Source organism: Abrus precatorius, unplaced genomic scaffold, assembly GCF_003935025.1.
Source record: "Abrus precatorius isolate BTA unplaced genomic scaffold, Abrus_2018 Scaffold3, whole genome shotgun sequence".
NCBI lineage: Eukaryota > Viridiplantae > Streptophyta > Magnoliopsida > Fabales > Fabaceae > Abrus > Abrus precatorius.
Window position 1 is genome coordinate 33028181 of NW_020874373.1, and position 20264 is coordinate 33048444.

The 20264-nt window shown below is 33.5% G+C and overlaps 4 protein-coding genes across 6 annotated transcripts; 1 reads left to right on the forward strand and 3 right to left on the reverse strand.

Annotated features, from left to right (window-relative positions):
• Nucleotides 1-2526: 2526 nt before the first annotated feature.
• LOC113862519 (mitochondrial fission regulator 1) lies at nucleotides 2527-3783 on the reverse strand. Its single transcript, XM_027495601.1, has 3 exons — nucleotides 3193-3783; nucleotides 2975-3094; nucleotides 2527-2670 (listed from the first exon to the last, which is right to left on the reverse strand). The coding sequence occupies exons 1-3, from the start codon at nucleotides 3781-3783 to the stop codon at nucleotides 2527-2529; spliced, it is 855 nt and encodes a 284-aa protein (XP_027351402.1).
• A 1652-nt stretch (nucleotides 3784-5435) lies between these two features.
• On the forward strand, nucleotides 5436-9607 carry LOC113862636 (cationic amino acid transporter 9, chloroplastic). Of its 3 annotated transcripts, XM_027495725.1 has the most exons (9): nucleotides 5436-5809; nucleotides 6445-6851; nucleotides 6957-7133; nucleotides 7478-7702; nucleotides 7785-7961; nucleotides 8260-8487; nucleotides 8759-8812; nucleotides 8940-9029; nucleotides 9146-9448. In XM_027495725.1, the coding sequence occupies exons 1-9, from the start codon at nucleotides 5617-5619 to the stop codon at nucleotides 9284-9286; spliced, it is 1692 nt and encodes a 563-aa protein (XP_027351526.1). In that variant the 5' UTR covers nucleotides 5436-5616; the 3' UTR covers nucleotides 9287-9448. The 3 variants fall into 3 exon arrangements, with proteins under 3 accessions (XP_027351526.1, XP_027351527.1, XP_027351528.1); XM_027495726.1 differs by lacking the exon at nucleotides 8759-8812 and having other exon boundaries at nucleotides 9146-9607; XM_027495727.1 differs by lacking the exon at nucleotides 8759-8812 and having other exon boundaries at nucleotides 8260-8493.
• Nucleotides 9608-11864: 2257 nt separating this feature from the next.
• On the reverse strand, nucleotides 11865-14546 carry LOC113862520. Its single transcript, XM_027495602.1, has one exon. It carries the CDS (start codon nucleotides 14544-14546, stop codon nucleotides 11865-11867), a length of 2682 nt encoding a protein of 893 aa, XP_027351403.1.
• Nucleotides 14547-17585: 3039 nt separating this feature from the next.
• On the reverse strand, nucleotides 17586-20264 carry LOC113863046 (homeobox-leucine zipper protein HAT3-like). The gene is made up of 4 exons (XM_027496428.1): nucleotides 20046-20264; nucleotides 19191-19492; nucleotides 19022-19101; nucleotides 17586-18139 (listed from the first exon to the last, which is right to left on the reverse strand). Exons 1-4 carry the CDS (start codon nucleotides 20200-20202, stop codon nucleotides 17815-17817), a joined length of 864 nt encoding a protein of 287 aa, XP_027352229.1. The 5' UTR covers nucleotides 20203-20264; the 3' UTR covers nucleotides 17586-17814.

Here is a 20264-nt window from a genome sequence, read left to right on the forward strand (position 1 = left end):
TCATATGCTTCACCATTAATATAAGGTTAAATAGACCACATTAAAACAGGCACGTTGAATCTAATAAAAGAGGTTAGTCCCTTGCAAAGGATAGATTATAATTTGAATATTTATTAAAAATATATTTTTAATGTGTATTTAAATATATAAAATAAAAGTATAAATATATTATAATGTTTAATAAAAATATTATTATTTTTTTATTATATGCTTCAATACGCATTAAAAATATATATTTTTAATTAACTAACAGAGGTTGAGTCTAACGATAAAAATTAAATTTTTATAAAGCATATCAAACTATAGCCACTTATATTTAGTGTTTGATTATATCTTCGGCAAAATTACTTTATATGAAATATACATGTAAACAACTTTAAAAAAATGAGAGATATACTTTAAAAGTAAAGTATGAAATTATAACTATTGACTTAGAAAATGTGAAATATATTTAAGCATGTAGACATATATGTTATTAAATTAACCATTATAAAAACCTATTAAGACATATTTTTACGGATTTATATTTTTTAAGTAAAAGATATATAAAATAAAAAGATTGAAATTTATCTATAATCCATAATCAAATGTCGCTAATCAGTATTAATTAATCATTTAAAAATAAATAATTTGAGTAATATTTTTATAATTAACGTTCATTAATCAGAGATGAATCACAATTATTATTGATAAAAATATATTTATTAAGTAAAAAATAAATAATAACCTTTTACGGAATATTTATTTAGTTTATTATCAATTAAACAACAAATAGTAATTATTCACAATAAATATCAAACTAATCGATCACTTTAACAATTTTTACAGTCAAAATAATAATAATAATTCAAATTATAATTATTCCAACAATTTATATCAACACAAAGGTTAACAATATACTTTTATTACATCTTTTAAGTACGTCAGATATAATTGATTGAGATTTTAGAAAAATTAAAAAATTATGAACAATACTTTCTAAATAGAGATTTCAAAACATCACTTCATATTTTTTTTAAATAACTAATTTTAAAAATGTGTTAAAAATATATTATTAATTGATCAATTAGATGCAAATGATAACATTGACCATAAAATCTTAAATGTTGACAACTCAACTATGTGTTGATGATTTATTTGGTAACTACTCATTCGATATTAATTAGTGACCATTATATATTAATAATCATCGTTAGCAAAATAAAATCAAACCATTGACTACTCAAAAAATTGCTAACTATTCAAGTGATAATCATTTACAATAACTTGAAATCATCAAGAAATATAGTTTCCTCTTGATTTGCAAGCAACTTACTTGTGTGGAAAAGTCCCCATATATCAACAATCATAAACCTATGCTGATTAAAAAAAATCATAGACCTAGTTTTTGTGAAAAGTTTAAAAGTTCCTATACATGATTAGTCAATATATATCTATAAAGGCAAACTTATAAAGAACAATTCTCAAACCTTTATTTCATTCCATAGTTACCTAATTGTTAGTTCTCTTTAATATAGGTGCGCGGTACACAATCCATAACTATATAAAGTATATGGTACACTATAAGTATACTTAGTTGGAATGTTATTTGGACTTATAGTACACTATTTGGGTTTGTTTTATTAATATTTTGTTATCGATTATCCGACCCAGCATGAAGTGCAAGAGGCTAAAAACCTTTCAAACCTTGTGGTAAAGCTGTCTAACATAGTTAACCCCAATTCAAACAAGCATGCAAATTAAACCTCAAACCTAATTGGGTTAGTGGCAATCTGAAACTTAAATTCTTATTGCTTTAGTGTTTGAATTACATTTATTCTACTGAAAAACTTTCGAACCATAATTTCACTTTTTAAAAATATCTATACCTATTTATTCTTGGAGGCTAATAATATATAGTTTCTGTACTGATAAGAAAATTTTTAATTCTGTCAATTAATGCTTCCATTCTGCCTAAAGGTTACATGTGCGATACAAGATTTAACAATTCAAGTAATCTCACAAGGTTGAACAACAATTTTTGGTTTGACATGGATCAACCATCAAAATTCTGAATGCCAAGAGATTTTAGTGCACAGCGAGCAACTGAGCAAGCAGCCTTATAAAGAGTCCATTCAACTTCGAATCATTGCAATTCAAAAACTGATTTTCATTCATGCGCTGGTGAGACCACAACGTTTAGAAACCAAAATCACTACCTATAGTTGCCAAATCCAACTACCCAAGGCTACCACCTTAATTAGATAATTTTATGCAAAGAGACACACAATAAATAAGGTGTGTCATAGGTCACTGAAAAAACATAGTTGCACGGGAATATAACTCTTCACAAAGTCGATGGAACAAAACATACTTCGAATAATTTCTTGGATATAGTACATAACATTTTGTTTACATTATTATTGAATGTAAGTGATATAAGATTGCTTCTTGTTACAATAGAAAAAGACTTTGCAAACTAAAAGAGAATAAAAACAAAAGTTATCCCTAACTAAAAGGAGTCAATCATACTAATTCATCTACAGTCTACACCAACTTGTAGTAACAGTTGTTTTCAGAGAGGAGAACCTCATAGCCTTTGCCACACGGACACCTAAAAGCAAGGCTTAGGCACTTTTCTGCCCACTCTACGTTAACAGCTTCCTCACAATCTTCTCCTCCCAATTCATCCTGCCAAAAAGTATTCATTAAGCATAGCAAAACATCTATTAGCTCAAGTTGCAATAAAACCACATATCAGAAAATCATAACAAATGATTATTTTATAAGCATATATAATATCATTTTCTCTAAAATAATAATAATTTATTAATAATAATATATTAAATGCTTCAATTTTTAATAAAAATTAATATTTACTAATTTTGAAATATTTGATCTTTAGACATTCATTAAAAAATTGTTATCCAAGGAGTCAAAGTGAACATTTTCCCTTAAAAAAATGGTATAATGTATACATCAAAGATATACATACCTGAGATGGGACTTTGTCATCCTCTCGCACTGCACACTCTTCTCCCTCTTCTTCCTCTTTGATAACTTCATCCCACCACTGCCTCATCTCTTTCAAACGATCCTTCATCCTTCTGAGCCTCTACAAGCACACCCCACAAAAAAAGAAACAAACCCATCATTCCAAACGCAAAAAAGATTCAAACTTTACCAAGAACAACGCGCGGTTCAATCTGATACCATGTATTCAGGAGCGGTGGCAGTTTCTTCAGAGGCGGAAGAACGAGAGAAAGCTTTATCCGAAGAAGGAGACAGATCGGAAACGCTTCGCCGAAGGGTTGGAGGCAGCGGCGGCAAACCGGAACCCCTCGGCTGCGGCGGAGGAGGAGGAGGAGGAGTGTAGGGGTCGGAGACGCATCGGCGAAGAACGGGGAAAGAGGGTGTCTTGCTGACGAGGGAATTAAGGTTGAGGGGAATGGGAATGGCGGAGAAGCCATGGAGGATAAGGTCTTCTTGGTCGCAGAAGAGTTTCTTGGCGCTGGGTTGGCCGGAGGAAGAGGAGGACGGCGGTGATCGACGTTTCATAGAGTTGTTGACGGTGGTGCAGGGTGGGTGACGGTGGTGGGAGGGGTTGTTGAGGTGCATCATGGAGAAGAGGTCGGTGGGTTCGAGCACTGAATGATCATTGTGTTGTTGTTGTTCTTGATGATCATACATTGATGATGTTGTGTTTGGAATGATGGGTTGTTTCTGTTTCTGAGGGGTTGTTATTGTTGTTGGTGTTGGGGAATGATCGTTGTATTGGTGACTCTGAACATGTACTTCACCCATTCTTTCAGCTTTTCTTTGTTTTTCTTTTCCCCTCAGAAATTTGGGTTTGGAGATTGTGATTGTCAGTGCCAAAGTTGAAGGGAGAAAGCTTTGCTTATATATGTCAGTTTCAGAGTCTTTAACGCCTATTGGCGGGTTCGTAATAAGATTGTTTTTGTGGAGCTTTTTAGCCTTTTGGCAACGAAGTGTTTGAAAGAAATTTAGTTTTAGATTAAAAACGGAAATGTCTTTTCATTATTATATTATGTTTGGAATATATAATAATCAAGTATAATTTTATTTCATCTGTGTGTTTGATAGTTGATACCTTATAATTAATTAAGAAGATATAATAAGAGTCAATTTATTATTTTTTTCATGTTAAATAAATAGGTTAAGAGCAGTGAAAATAGAGTGTTAGAATAAGTTTTACCAATTTTAAATTATTTAAGCTTCAAACTTAACATATATTTAAAGAATTCCATTTTAGCATTTGGTCCTATTGTTTTAAAAATCTAATATAAAACTTATGTTAAATACTTTTTTTTCACCTAAACAATTCTTTTGTAAGCTTTACTCTTCAAATGCACTCAGGTCTGGATTAAGTTATTGATAATCAACAAAATGTAGACTTTGCTGCATGAGAATAGACAATCAAAGATATGAAGAAGCTAAAAATTGAAGACAAAGAAGCGAATATGGAGAGAAGAGAAAACAAAGATGCTAAGGCGAGAAATGTGATGGAAGAAAGAAAGGGAGTGACGAGGGAAGAAATAAAGTGGTAACAAAGTAGAACATAAGCAATTAGAACGGAAGAAGAAAGAAGAGGGAAAAAAATATTTCCCCAAAGAAACAGACATACTAAAGAGATAAGCAACTTACTACAAGAAGAATTGTATATGCATAATAATTAGGTTAACTAATTTTCTCTTCATATTTTTTAATATTACAAGAGAACAAGTAAACTATATATATATTATAAAATTCTATTATTGTTTTTAAGTAATATCATGGGTAGATGATTATATTATATTAATAAAATTATTATTCATGTTTCTCGTGATTATTTTAAAAATTAAATTTGCAAAAACTCAAATAAAATTTTTAAAAATTATATGATTTTTATATCTTTTAATAAATTTTAAATAATAATTAAGAATGTATTAATGAGTATACTTTTTGTATTTCTTTTTTTATTAAGTATGTATTTTTAGAAATGCTAATAATATATTCTTATTAAAATTTATTAAAATTATAAAAATATATGTTTTTTTTTTTACTTTTTTACATTTATTTTAATATTTTTATATTTTTTAACTAATAATTAAAAATATATTAAAAAATAAGTTAAAAGACAGAAACATCCCTGTTGTTGTAATTGGACAGAATTAGGGGTAGATTCAAGTCCGCCCACACATTTGTCCGTACATTACAAAATTTGAAACCTAAAAGTTGATTAAAAAATTCATAAACAAAAAATACCAATTAATTAAGTGAAATAAAATTCCATTATTTTCGACCAACCAAAAATCGATTTTGCTAAGCTCATAATAGTTAAATATCTAAAAAATAACAACTTTTTTATTAAAAAAATATATATTATATTAAAAAATAATAATATATATAATTAAAATTTTATTATTAATAATTATTTTTTATTAGTACTGTTGTTTCTTCAATTGAACGTCCTTGTTATCTATATTCTGACTATTCTTCAATCTTCATTCAATCTTTCTCTTTCCGATTCTCACAAACATTTATGGACGTAGCAGTGACTGCACCCAATCCAAAATCTATAAATCTCTAGTCATTTTGTTTTTTTCCAATTTGACTTCAATTTTCTTCTTCTAAACTATGGGCTTCTGGTCATCGGCGCTTCGATCAAAACGCCTCGTCTCGCCGGCGGAGAAGGCAGCGCGCGACAACTCCGACCGAGGACTCTCCCGACGCCTTGGCGTCATCGATCTTCTCCTCCTCGGGATCGGCGCCTCCATCGGTGCCGGCATCTTCGTCGTCACCGGCACTGTCGCCCGCGACGCCGGACCTGGTATACCTCAACTTTATTTCAAAAGCGTTGTTGAAATTTATTTATTTAAATTATTATTGCTGTTTGTTGAAAATATGTTAAAGAAAGGAGTGATTTACTAGTTATTAAAGTTTAGTTTCAGAAATTATTAAATAACGTTCATTTTAATCTCTGACTTGAGTATCAGTTTAGTTAGTTAGTGAAATTATAAAATATGAATTAAAATGACCAATATTTTAATTTTAGAGAATAAAATGATGGTATCTTTTATTTTTTTTGGACTAAATTGATTGGTGATGGTAATTTCAGCACCAAATCTTACTTGTAAGAATTTTATGTTATTTTATTAGGGGAGGTGGAGAATTGAACCTAAACACACCTTCAAACATGAATGCAATATGACACTGACAAGAGGATGGGAAAAATTTTGAACATTACAAGAAAGGGCATAACGTATGAAATTAATATCAAATTAAGAAACAAAATATTGTATTAAAATGGAACAGAATTATCCCAATTTCAAAAGTTTGAATTAGCTGTTGCTGGCACGTAATATACTATCTGCTCTACTACTCTAGGGTTTGACATGTGATGGATATTTTCCAGTTACTATTCCAAACTTGGTAGCTCATTCTTGGTTTGTGTCTGTGATGCAGGAGTAACAATAAGTTTTGTGCTTGCTGGAGCATCGTGTGTTATAAACGCACTCTGTTATGCTGAGCTGGCTTCTCGATTTCCTGCTGTTGTTGGAGGAGCATACTTATATTCGTATACAGCTTTTAATGAACTAACAGCTTTTCTTGTTTTTGGTCAATTAATGCTTGACTATCATATTGGGGCAGCTAGTATAGCAAGAAGCTTAGCAAGCTATCTAATAAATATTCTTGAACTTTTCCCTGTTTTCAAAGATAATATTCCAAAATGGATTGGACATGGCGAAAATGTCGGAGATGTGCTCTCCATCAATATCTTAGCTCCAATTCTCCTCATTCTTCTCACTCTAATTCTCTGTCAAGGTGTTCAAGAATCATCAATTGTGAATTCTTTAATGACAGTGACCAAGGTTCCTTTCCATCGTACCGGTTACCACATGCTTAATATTAAGCATTGCGTTAATGCTAGATTTTATCTGAGACAGGATCACCAGTTATTCTAATGTTTGTTGCAGGTAATCATTGTTATTGTCGTCATTTTTGCTGGAGCTTTTGAGGTTGATGTTTCCAACTGGTCTCCCTTTGCTCCCAATGGTTTAAAAGCCATATTTACAGGAGCTACTGTAGTCTTCTTTGCATATGTTGGATTTGATGCAGTTGCCAATTCTGCTGAAGAATCTAAGAGACCGCAGGTATGTCATGTTCAGATTGCTCCCATGGTTTATTAATTTGCCTCTCATATATGTTATCTATTTGGATTTATGTATCTTTTGTCTGATGCCATAGTCTGTTGTGGGTACTTTGCCATTAATTATGTTGGAAGTAAATAGTGACTATTCATGTCTAGTTGTAGTTAGTAGCATAGTTATTGATTCAATTTTTTTAAAACTTATACATCTGTTTATCTCACAGTAATATTCATCTGCTGTGGCTAATTTACATTCATGCTTCAGTTCTAAGCTTTTTTCCTCTCTCTATTCTCACAAATTAGTTCACCATATTTTTCTTTTTATCTTTCTTGTTTCTGACATTTCAGAGGGATTTGCCCATAGGCATAATCGGAAGCCTCTTAGTATGTATTGTATTGTACATCGGAGTATGCTTAGTGCTTACTGGAATGGTTCCGTACATGTTTCTAGGAGAAGAAGCTCCTCTGGCTGAAGCTTTTACGTCTAAGGGATTAAAATTTGTTTCTGTTCTGATTAGCATTGGTGCTGTTGCTGGACTTACAACAACACTCCTTGTTGGTCTTTACGTTCAGGTGAATTACTTCTCAATTAGGACATGATTGATGTGCCTTGTGACATGTGCTAATGTACATGTGTGATGTTTCTGATGAGCAGTCCCGATTATATCTTGGGCTTGGCAGGGATGGTTTACTACCCTCAATATTTGCTAAAGTTCACTCCAAACGCCACACCCCTATTCATTCTCAGGTCTGGGTTGGCTTTGTTGCCAGTGTTTTGGCTGGGCTATTGAATGTGCATGTGCTCTCTCACATTCTTTCTGTTGGTACACTGGTAAGAGTTGATTTCTATTTTCATGGTACTGGAGTTCCCAACAAAATGTATCTGTCTATTTTGTATGAAAATAGTATGTCTGATATAGATTGGCATGAAACATGTTCGCAACTTATGAAAAGGTGGGAGATTTCTTGCTCAGTGGGTGTTGGATACATTAATCCAATTGTAATATTACAATGGTTTTTAACAGGGTTCAGATAATGTGAATTGTACTTTCCATTTAGGGAATAATACCGTATCATGTGACATGACAAAAGTATACTTTATGATTGATAGTGTTATTCACTTATTTCAGACTGGCTATTCAGTTGTCTCAGCATGCGTTGTTGTACTTCGCTGGAAAGATAAGACAAACAGTCAAGTTTCATTTTCAGCTAAGCGGGAAGGTGTCATTTGCCTCGTTGTTGTTGCTGTTTGTGGATTTGCTGCTGGGCTCTCGTACCGTTATGATGGTTCGCCTATTTTTCTGAGTCTAGCTATAGTTATTGCACTTGGTGCTTCTGCTGCTCTTGTTTTCCGCCAGGTGAGTGTTATTTTATATTTTATTAATTGCATGTTGACTAGGCTACGTCAAAATGCTTTACTTAATAAATATGTTAGTAATAATGTATATCTATGGATAATGGTTGTATCATGAACATGTTAAAAATTTCAATTTGGTTCTTGGTTGGACAAGGTATAAATACCAATTGAAGTGACTGTAAGAGAGTTTTAATTGAATGTTGTCATAGAGGAGGAAAAGTAATCTGAAATTTTTTGTTGCCCTCTTTTCCTGGATCATACAACAAATGAAGAACACAATGAGGGTTGTATGTGTCAAATACACGAAACGGAAAAGCAATCTCAAGGTCAACGACTCTGCTTCTCGGACTTCATCACAGATCGTATTAAAACTTGTGAAATTGACAAGCTTGCTGCATTTTGATATTAATTTCTTTCACTAATCCCATTCTGTTCTATCATTTTTTTTTTCAGGCTTATGGAGATGCACAGGGGTTCTCTTGCCCTGGGGTCCCTCTTCTGCCAAATATCTGCATCTTTTTTAACATGTTCTTATTTGCCCAGGTATGCTCCATTTCTCCTTTTTGAAAACTTGGCCAAAATAATACTTTCTTTGAAAACGTTATAGTTGATTATTTATACACCAAAACTAGTTAATAATTATGAACTTCTATTTACAGCTACATCAGGAAGCATGGGTGAGATTTGTGGTTCTTTGTGCTATTATGGTCGGAGTTTATGCACTATATGGCCAGTATCATGCTAACGCCAGCGCAGAAGAGAATCCTGTTTATCACGTGGCACCGGAGGATGACGTTTAATGAGTTATGTCTTCAATATCACAATGCGGTTTTTTACCCGAATGGTGAAATGCATGTATATCAGCTTTTGGTTCTGTTAGGATAGTAATGTCCACTATATATGGATAACTATATGGCTACACTTGTACTAGATTGTATATGCAGAGTCAGCTAGCATGTGTGTATGATTTATCTCTTGTTTGCAAATCAATGAAAGAAGAAAATTCGTTGTGTATCATGTGCAAATGTTAAGTTGATACTTTTTTTTTTTTTAAGGTCAAGTTTTGACAAAATAAAAAAAAAGAAAGAGAAGGTTAAGTTAATACTTCTGGATATGTTCAGGCCTATGATTGTGTAGTCTTTCAAACCATTAAGGGAGTCAGCTATCTGTTGATTATAACATTAATTTGCATTTATATATTATATTTTAATAAGTTCTGATATGTACTCCAAACTACAAAATTTCAATTCATTTCAAAATTATAAATATGTACAGGATTAGATTTTCACACATAAATTTAGAACTTTGACAGGATTAAAATGTAACTCCGTTGTCACATAATTGAAAACTTTTACTTCTCACATAACCTGCCTTGTAAAGTAATTGAACTGAGTTCTGAGAAACAAACAAGCCTAAATATCAATTATAATCGTTAATACTTAATATATCATTCCGACGTAGCCTTATCTTCCCTAAATTCCAAGTAAAAAGGGGAGGGGAGGAGAGAGAATTTCCTAAACTTGATTGTTTCGGGGTAAAAAATCGATAATTTTTTTCCCTTGATGTTAATTACGAGTAAATTTTTTTCTTCTGAGTTAAACAAGGATCACCAAACAAGAACTAACTTTTGAATGATTTACATAACTGAAGGAAAACATTGCATGTAAAATGACTCGTATTTAAAAAACTTTGACCTTATTAACTTAACCATTATCAGAGTCAAGCCAATACTTACTTAAGCCTAAAACAAATTTTATGATGAAACTCTTAAAATTAATAAAAAAAAATGCTATCATAATTATATGAAGTTTATCTTTCGATTTTTTTAATGTAAATTTATTTATTAAATTATTGTAATTAATCTTGTTTAACCACTATTTCATAAAAATAAAAGTCAATTCGTTTATTTTTTGAGACATTATTAATCTTTAGTGAGATTGTATTAACTTTAGTTTGAAAACTTTCTAATGGACATGCTTGGTGATCTTTCCTAAATAGATATCAGATGTTAAGGGCAATTTTTACTTCTACTATCTACTATTTTTAATTTTAACGCAAGCGTTTTACCAATAAATATAAAGACAAAAGAAAAAGTTTAGTGATGTGAAAGTACAAATGAAGGGAAGGAAAGAAAAAATAAAGTTAATTAATATAACGAGTAAAGGACATATGAAGTCTTTTTTATGAGAAAAGAGGAAGTCGTGATAGGATAAGGAAATTTTATGCGAAAAAATGATTGACTCTTCTTAATATTATTTATTAAGTAATTATCAACTTCTTTTTATGAAAAAAAAATATTACTGTAGACTAAAAATATTTTTGAAGAACTCAAACCAATGAATGAGTTCACTCATTTTATTAATAATTCTACCGGTGAATCTTGGCTTTTCCATCCAAGCAACACGCAATATGCTAATCTTCTAAGTGTTGTTTGGAATAAATGGTTTTTCCATCTCTCCCCTTTGCTGTACTTCCTCTTTCTCCCATACAGGTCCTAAATGGCAGATAAACCATATGCAAGTCAAATGGTTACTAATTTAATCCTGCAAATTAAAACAAATTAATGCAAGACCAAACTGCTTGCAAATCCTAATAGAGCCCAGAAGGGAACCCTTAAACCTAACAGCCTCCGCACCTAATTGAATCCAATCTGCTATTGATAATCGTGTAAGCCATGCAAAGCAACACACTTTCATTGCCAAATCTATCTCCTTGCTGAGCAAGAGTAAATATTCTAAACTAAATTAAAGACAATGAACGCTATAGCTCTAACACAGCCCCTCATATAAGATTAACTCTACATTTGCACCTTAAGTATAAACAATGCACAAGTCCATTAATAGCACTTGATCATAGAAACTTCAATAAGATGTCAGAGACCAACTTTCCAAAAAGCATAAGTTGTTAACTGAAGGCACACGATTGGTTTTATCTCTATCTAGATAATAAGGAAATCAACAGTTCAAAAGAGCGACAACTACATGATTGTAATCAGTTAGCTGGAGAGAGACTGCTCAAAAGTTACAATATTAGGCCCCTTACTCAAGAAACTAATCTCAAAAGACACGTTTATGTATCTATCCATCTATCTATACACTTCTAGTAATACCTTGCATCACTGCAGAGACAAGAAAAATCAAATGGGGAATTTTAACTTGAGAAGGAAACAGTGGCACCAAAAGAAATATATGAAAATAAAAAGTGAAAGGCCTGCTGCTAAAAAATAATAGAATTTGAACTTTGTCAGTTACACAACAGGCATAAATAGAAAATCAAATCTCCTAAAATGAAGAAATTTCAATGAAACATAATATTGAGACCTTTGGTGAACTCCATATTCACCGGGTTAGAAACCATTGGAGTACAGTAGTTAACAAATCACCTAATCTTGTTTCCAATGGTCTTTTGCTCTTTTGATCTATCAGTAGATCCCATTTTCTGAAGCCTGATTTGAGCTTTGAACTTGGCTATAAATTCACTAGCTTTCTTATCCACCTCAGAATCCAGTTCTGAATCATTGACATATGCAGGCACCTCATCTTCATCTGAGCTCACCCGATTATTCTCAAGCTCGATATCTGAGTCTTGCTTAGACAAATTCTTGGATGGTTCTAGTTTATCTCCCTTACGATGATTGGAAAATTTAATCTCAGGCTTAGGGCTATAAGAATCCAGAGTTTTCTTACTGACTCCTTTCAGTAGAATGTTTGGTTCTCCATTTTTCATTTTATCTTTTCTCAATCCCAAATCAACATTATTAGACTTCTTTTCAACCTTTTCATCAAGTTGTTTGCTAGATGTTTCTCCTATTCTCATTGTCCCTGATGTCAGTTCACTGGCTTTTCTTGTTCTAACCGATTTTCCCCTTGATGGAGCTTTTGCTAGCCTTGCAGGCTTTTCTGAGTCTGACTGCAAAACATGCAACCTTGACTCTTTATTGCCAGAGGGATCCTCAACTCCAATCTCATTTAAACCCCTCAACTCATCATTCAGACTACTCTTTAAGTCATCCTGGAACATGGATCCAATACTATATCCACGAGCCTGAAATGATTGCAATGAAGCTTCCCTATTCTTTCTAGCCAAAGGTGATGGTGAACTTGAAGAAGATCCGTGCGAGCTCTTCTTTTCCCCTAAATCTTCCTTCAGCGAGTTCACATTCTCTGACAAAACAGAGTCTAAGGAAGAACATATACTCGACTGAGATGAAAAAGATCCCATAGACTGGAAAGACCGTGAGCTGAGTGACTCAAATTGAGTTTCATCAACTGGAATTGTCCTGAAGGGCGAAGAATGAGAAACGCCAGCATATTTTCCTTTTGATTCCATTATTCCATTTCTTGAAGATGACACCTGAGAAATCTTCTTTCCCAAATCCACCTCTTGGAAATCCATATTTTCTGAAGCAGGCTCATAAGAAGTTTTCTTTTGTTCCACATCATCCTCCTGGAAATTCACATTTTCAGATTCATGCACGTAAGAAGTTTTCCTGTGTCCCATATCTTCCTCCTGGAAATTCATATTTTCTGAAGTTTGCATGTGGGAAGTTTTCTTTGGCCCCATATCTTCCTCTTGGAAGTCCATATCAGACGAAATTGAATCCAAGGAAGAATACATTCTCATGTGGGAAGAGAAAGATCCCAAAAACTGGAAAGACTTTGAACCAAGTGATTCAAACTGAGTTTCATCAACTGACATTGGCCTGAAATGTGAGGGAAAAGAAGCAGCAGCAAATTTTCCTTTACTTGCGATCCTTCTATTTCTTGATGAAGAACCCTGGAAACTCTTCTTTCCCAAATCTATCTCTTGAAAACTTGTATTTTCAGAAGCAGGCACATAGGAAGTCTTCCTTGATCCCATATCTTCTTCTTGGAAATTCATATTATCTGTAACAGGCACATAGGAAGTCTTCTGTCCCACATCTTCTTGAATATTAATTTTCTCTGAAGCAGCCACATAGGAAGCTTCCTTTGGTCTTATTTCTTCCTCATGAAAGTTCATATTATCTGATGAAATTGAATCCAACGAAGAATACATATTGGTTTGGGAAGAGAAAGATGTTGACTGTAAAGACCTCGAACTGAGTGCTTCAAGTTTAGCTTCATCAACTGAAAGAGGCCTAAAATGTGAAGGACGGGTAACATTGCCATGTCTATTCCCCCTTTCCATCCTTCTATTCCTTGAACGCCAGGGAATTGGGGAAGCCGATCCACCAGCAGCAGCAGGATTCATTTTGTTCTCCAAATTGGAATGACCCAAATCCCCAAAGTCCCTACCTCTGCTCTTATCTGAGCCCCTAGAAGAACCCCTTGAACCAGAACTGGAATCACTCTCATTGGTGTATTTAGCACTATCCACTTCTCTTGCAACCGATCTTAAACTGCGAACCGGTAGTCCTAGAGGCTTATAATCAACAACCTCGCCACATTCACCAGTGGAGTAATTTGGTTGAGCTACAACCACCACTGGCTCACTTTGATAGTACTCAGAATTCCAAGCTTGAACCACATTGGTTCTATTTCCATCACTACTAACTGAGGAATAACCAAAATTACCTTCAGAACTTGGCAATTGGGGTTTGTACTGTTCATCAAAAACACCAACAGTACCTCCATTGGACTCTCCCTCAAAGTACTGAGGATTCCAACAATGCACCATCCTCTTCTCATCAAATCCACATGGATTTTCACACCCATCACCAAAAATAGTGGAAGCAGGAAACATTTTGGACACATAATTAGGTGAAGCATCAGAACTAGAGTGAGTTTCTACGTGTGATTCAAGTTCTACATTTCTTCTACTAAACAAACCATAGGCCACAGCAATGCCAATGAAGAGAAGGTGAAGAAGCTCCCAGAACTTGTTGAGTATTGTTTGGCTCACAAAGTCAGGAGCTTGTGAAGGAAAAAGTGGAAGAACAATGACAAACAGTGCCAAGAACAAAGATTTTAAGAGGAAACCAGAACAAGACTTACCTTGGTTGATGGGTTTTGGTTGGATCCGTGAGCTGAACTCAGAAAGTGGGAAATGGGGTTTGGTGTAAGGGCTTGAATCTGCCATTGATGAGTAGTGGTGTGTCTCTCCACTCCTCAGATTTGTGAATGGGTTTTGTGTGAGATGGGAAATGCAATGAAGAAAGGAAGACTTTGAGGACAAGGAAAAGTGCATCCTAGGACAAACATGGAAGATAAAATATTTAAGGTAATTGTAATTGCCCAACAACATTCGGAAGTGTTATTTTCAATCACTACCTTTTTTAATTACAGAGTTACCCTTACCTTGATTTTTTTCACTTTCTTTATTTAGGAATTTTTTTGAGGTTTGGGAAAGGTTGGGCCATCTCAAGCCCAACCCAAGTATATTATGCTTGAATGTGTAGACCCATTATCTCAGAAAGTTGACACTATTTTTACTGTAAAAGTTGGAACTCCTATTAAATTGCGTGTGTTGAAGATCAAACATATATGCTTTAAATTGTGTTACTGCTACATTGACTTAAATTGTGTTGAAGAACTTTGGGAGAACAGGGAATTAGGTGATAAATGGGCATTTATTTGGTGTGGGATGTTGATGGGGCAGTATTTGAAGTGAGCAAACCAAAGATGGACATCATTATCTTGTGAGCCGCTCATGCCCGAAGTGATTATAGTAGCAATTGCACGCAACAATTTCTAGCCTGATGACCATGCACACCATGCTACATGTAAATGCTTTTATTAAATATCCTGAAGTAGTAAATTCGACCTGCCTAATAATGGTAAATTTTTTATTAGAAAGATATTAATCACACTTTTATAACTTTAATATAATAAATATGTTTTTCTACGATAAACATTTATTATTTTTAAGTGTTTAAATTTAACTCTAAATATTGAGTTAATAAAATATTTTTAAAAGAATATTAATATAAGTCTATAGTGTTGAGTTAAAATATTTAAAATAATAAATATAAAAGATTTATTACTTTTAAATGCTTAAATTAATGTTTACATATCTAAAAGTTATGTCGGTCATTATATTCTTTTTAATTTTTAATAAAATTTAATTAATAATTAAAAATGTAAATTAAAAAATTTACCAAAAGCATTTTTTCTAAAAGTTATAATTTTTTCTATGTATAAATTTGGAGGATCTGAATTGTCTCCAATTTGTGTGGAAATAGGACATACAATTTTTTTTCTTAAGCGAAATAGAATTTACAAAAAAAAATGACACAAATTGTGCTAATATGAATATGTTTCAAAAAGGGTAGTAGTAGTTGATATATATACCCTTTCTTTTCCAATATTTACATGCACATAAAGTGAAAGAACAAGTAAATACAAGCTCAGCTTCATTACTGACTACACTCAAAAACTACAAGCTAGTCCTCAAAACCTCTTCACTCAATAAAACTATCCCAAATTTAAAAATAACCCAGTAAAAGTTCAATGGAACCAATAAGGAACCCTCAAAGGAAACTTAATAGAAGCTTCAAGCTTCAAATTCATGGAATTCACAATTTACTACTCTATTTTCATTCCTTCTCATCATGGATGAATGCCAGAATATACTCATCATTTTTCTCTCTGAATGTATCTCGCAGGAAAAAAGTAGAGGCTCTCCATTGAACCTCTCTTCTCCATACAAATACTTCTTAACTTCACCATTGAACAAATCAACTTTGGCAAAGTTTGAGACTCTAGGTCAAGGCTCGTCTTTCGTCTCTCATTACTTAACTTTTGTAAGACCGACATGCTACATGGCAGTAGATTCGTTTAAGCAAACTTAAATTCGCTTAAGCAAATTTTTTTAATAATTTGCATCATTTTTGTTTAATTTGCTTAAACAAAAAAAAATGAATGTCTAATATTTGTGCAAACTAGAGAGAATCTATATATGAATGTCTAATTTTTGTGTAACTAAATAGGATCCAAATCCGAATTTAAAATACCATTGACTGACAAATATTAGAAACTGGTTCAAAGGTCTTACCTTGGCACTGTCAACAATGCATAAATAAACAAAATAAATTTAAATTTCTGCCTAACACTACTTTTGATTTGCTAAGGTAATTACATCACATCAGCAATCTACAAAACAAGGATATTTTTCTTACATTAAAACAAGTTCACAACTGTAAACTCTTGACCAAAACACTGTAAAAAGGAAACCGAACAGAGAGATAGAAAACTAAGTCAATGATTGGTATCTTGCACATCATAGTACAATTCCAGTAAAAACTATTTGTCGGGTAGAGTTTGAATTTGGCAAAGTGATTGTCATCATGTTGTTATATTAAATAAAAATCTATAATTTTAACCATATAATTATATATAAATAAACCCTACTGAATTTAAACAAAATCATTATGACCATACATATTTCATTATAAGAAAGGATAAATTCACACTAATAGGCTCTCTCCCTCACTCATGAATGGAGCCCCATACTAAAATCTTAATAAACATGAATAAACAGTTAAAAGGGACGGTCGCTCAATGATCCAAAAAATGCAATCTTGGGCTTCTGGCATGTTATTTTTTACTGAGATTTTTTAATACTTCCTTTTTAAAACTTCAACTTCCAAAATCACGTGATATAACCATTAGTGTTGGTGTTAGTGGGTAGCCACACCCTTCTTTGCATCCTCGCAGTAATGATCATAAACTAATTTTAATACAAAGTCAAACACTAAAAAGATCTGACGCAATATATTATTAAATCTGAGTTAGTGCATTTGCAGTTGGAGAAAACAATTTCTAATTGAGAGATCCCATCATTCCTTCAAGAAAATCCCTTAATTAGAAAGGCAAATTAAATTGTTCATAGATAGGTAAAACTATTATTCCTTCATGGTAATCTGAAGGAAAGATTATTATTTCTTATTTACATATCTGTATTGCTGTGGAATACATGCAAAGGTAGACAAAAATCTCTAATTGATAAATCATAATCCTTCCTTCATGTTAAACCCTTGTCCCACCTTTTCCTTAGGAAATGGTATCCCAATATATTGAGAACATCACATTAGGATTCTCTTCCCTCTCCTTTTTAAAGTCAAAACTAATAAATGCTTGTTCTATTCAGCATATAAAACCATACCCCACTGGGAACATATCTACCCTCCACAAATCCTAAAGTTGACTAGAACGTATGCCAGACACAAAAAAATAGAACAATTCTTCACTGAAGAGATAACCAAACTCATATCCTTGAGTCCAAATTAACCACAAATCAGTGTTCCATTTGAAATTTTTTTGGTTCTTTTTATCCACATTCCATGCATATCTGTCTAGTAACTAAAATGTCTTGACACCATTCTCATTAATATCAAATTGCCCTTCAATTATGGGCGAGGAATTGAACCTTCAAACGGCCATGGGTTGACCGGCACCCGCCGCCGGATGTTTGCACCCATCAAATTGCGATTACTCGGCGGCTGCGCCGAGTGAACGGTGGCAGAGGAGGAGGATGCGGCTGAGACAGCACGCTCACAAGAAGGGCATATCGTAAGAGTGGTAGGAGGGTTCATATGCATGTAAAGGTGGGGGGATAATTTCAATGCCCTTAGCTCTTGGACTTCCTTTTGCAACCTTCTATTTTCTTCAGTTAAATTCTCACAACATCTCTTTAAGTATTCACAATCCACTTCTGTCTGCTTCAACTTGGTCCTGTGTTAATTGAACTAAAATCATTAGATTAGAGTTCATTATCTTTTGTGATCAAACTATAATGTCTATAGAACTTACAACAACACGAATACCCCAAATAACAACAGAATCACACATCAACCATTGTATACCATTTGCCACATCGCATGAAAAATCCATATGTCAAACTTTGACTTGCAAATTCGTCACTGCTTAATTATATTTGTGTTCCTATCCATGTCTTCCATATTTTACACCCCCGTTCATTTTTATTACTTTTCGTCAGATAACTATCAATAACGTCAGATTTTTGTCACATAATTGGGTCATTGTTCACTCTGGACAGTCAAAACCATCATTTATTGTTTACGTTATGTTAAGGTTGCTTTGATTGCATTCAACAGTTCGAAAGTTAGAATCATAATTAACACTGACAAGGAACCACAAAACCACCCTACATGTACATGTCATTCAAGAACTCATACATACCTTGTACCTCCAATTAAAGAATAATACTTAAAAAAATAACAAACATAAAAATGCTATTTTTTAATATCGGGTCAGTTTTTAACTGAGAGACAAGCTAAGGCAGGAGACAATTAATTCCAATCCCTCATTTAAAACTTTAACACCTGAAATTTGTGAAACCGAAAATAACTGGTTTTCTCTACACCAATAATATAGTAATTTAAAAACTATCCACTACTATGACAATTTTCAAATATTTTATAGTTTATGTTTAACACACTTCAGTTAGGCTTCAACATATCATAAAACATGTGCCAATTCAGGTAACACCAGGAACGTTACAACCCAAGAAAAAGACCATATGATATGAAGTCAACAAATAATTTAAATACTATATTAATAATTTTTTTATTAAAAAAAAATCCTTGACCTCACCTTGCTCTTCTGTTCTGAAACCACACTTCAACTTGTCTAGGCTTCAAATTCAACTCTTCTGCCAGAGCTTGCTTTCGTTTCTAATATCGAAAATAACAAATATATATAATTATGAAATCCCAAAATTACCCTTACACATGCAATTATTTCACACAAATACAGTGCTCACCGGATTCAGCGTATTATGCTCCTTGAACGTTTCTTCCAACACCATGGATTGTTCCTTCGTCAGACGCAGCTTCTTCCGCCCTGCGTCGCCGCCACCGCCGTCTTCATCGTCACTCCCCCGCGAGCACGACGTTCTCTCGGCGGCGGCGGCAGCATTGTCGTCGTCTCTCTCGCTCCGCTTGCCACCGCTGACGCTCGACACCGCGCTGTTCGGCGAGGAAACGCCGTTGTCGTCGTCGCAATCCGCCGCCATCGACGGCGCTGAATTGACATCAATTCCTCGGATCATGTCGGAGCTCCGATCTGCCACATGAAGTTGCATGTGAGTTTTACAACTGGAGTGGCATTCTGTGTAATTAAAGAGGATGGCGGAGGGTATTTCTGTACAAATGGTGTTTGCACTTGTTTGGATTTAGAAATGAAAAATGTGTATAGAGAAATTACTTAAAATTTCATGAATATTACACGTTTTTTAGAATAATAAATTTAAAATGATAAATTTTTAATTGGGTATAACCGATTGAACATGTGTACACAAGAAGTAAGAAGATGATGAGATGCAAAGGGTAGAAAAGCTGGATCTGAATTGGGCTATTGATTGCATGATTTAGGTATTCAACAAAGGATTCAACTTTCAAAGGAAAAGGGATACGGGTTTGACATGAAAGAAAAATAATTAAAGTTAAAGAAAGAAATGTTGATTTTTTGTTTCCATTTTCATTATTTTAGTTGTTTGAAAAAATGGAGGGTGAAGAGATAAGGAAAATTGGTGATAAGAAAATAGGAACAAGAAGAAATTGAGAGAATATCTAGAGAGCAGATAATAGAAATGATTGAAGGAACAAGAACCTCGCACCTGGTAACTGAAACAAATCAGCCCAGGAAGTCCTGTTATGATTTGTGGGAACCGTTTGTTGAGGGTTCTGCATGTGATTGACCTTCAAAGGAGGAGGTTGATTCACTCCCAAACTCAAACTCAAACTCAACCCCAACATGTCATCCTTTTCGCCCATTTCTCTTTTCCTCTATCTGAGAAGAACCAACCACCAATGTGTGTTGTGTGTTTGCTTCTCCT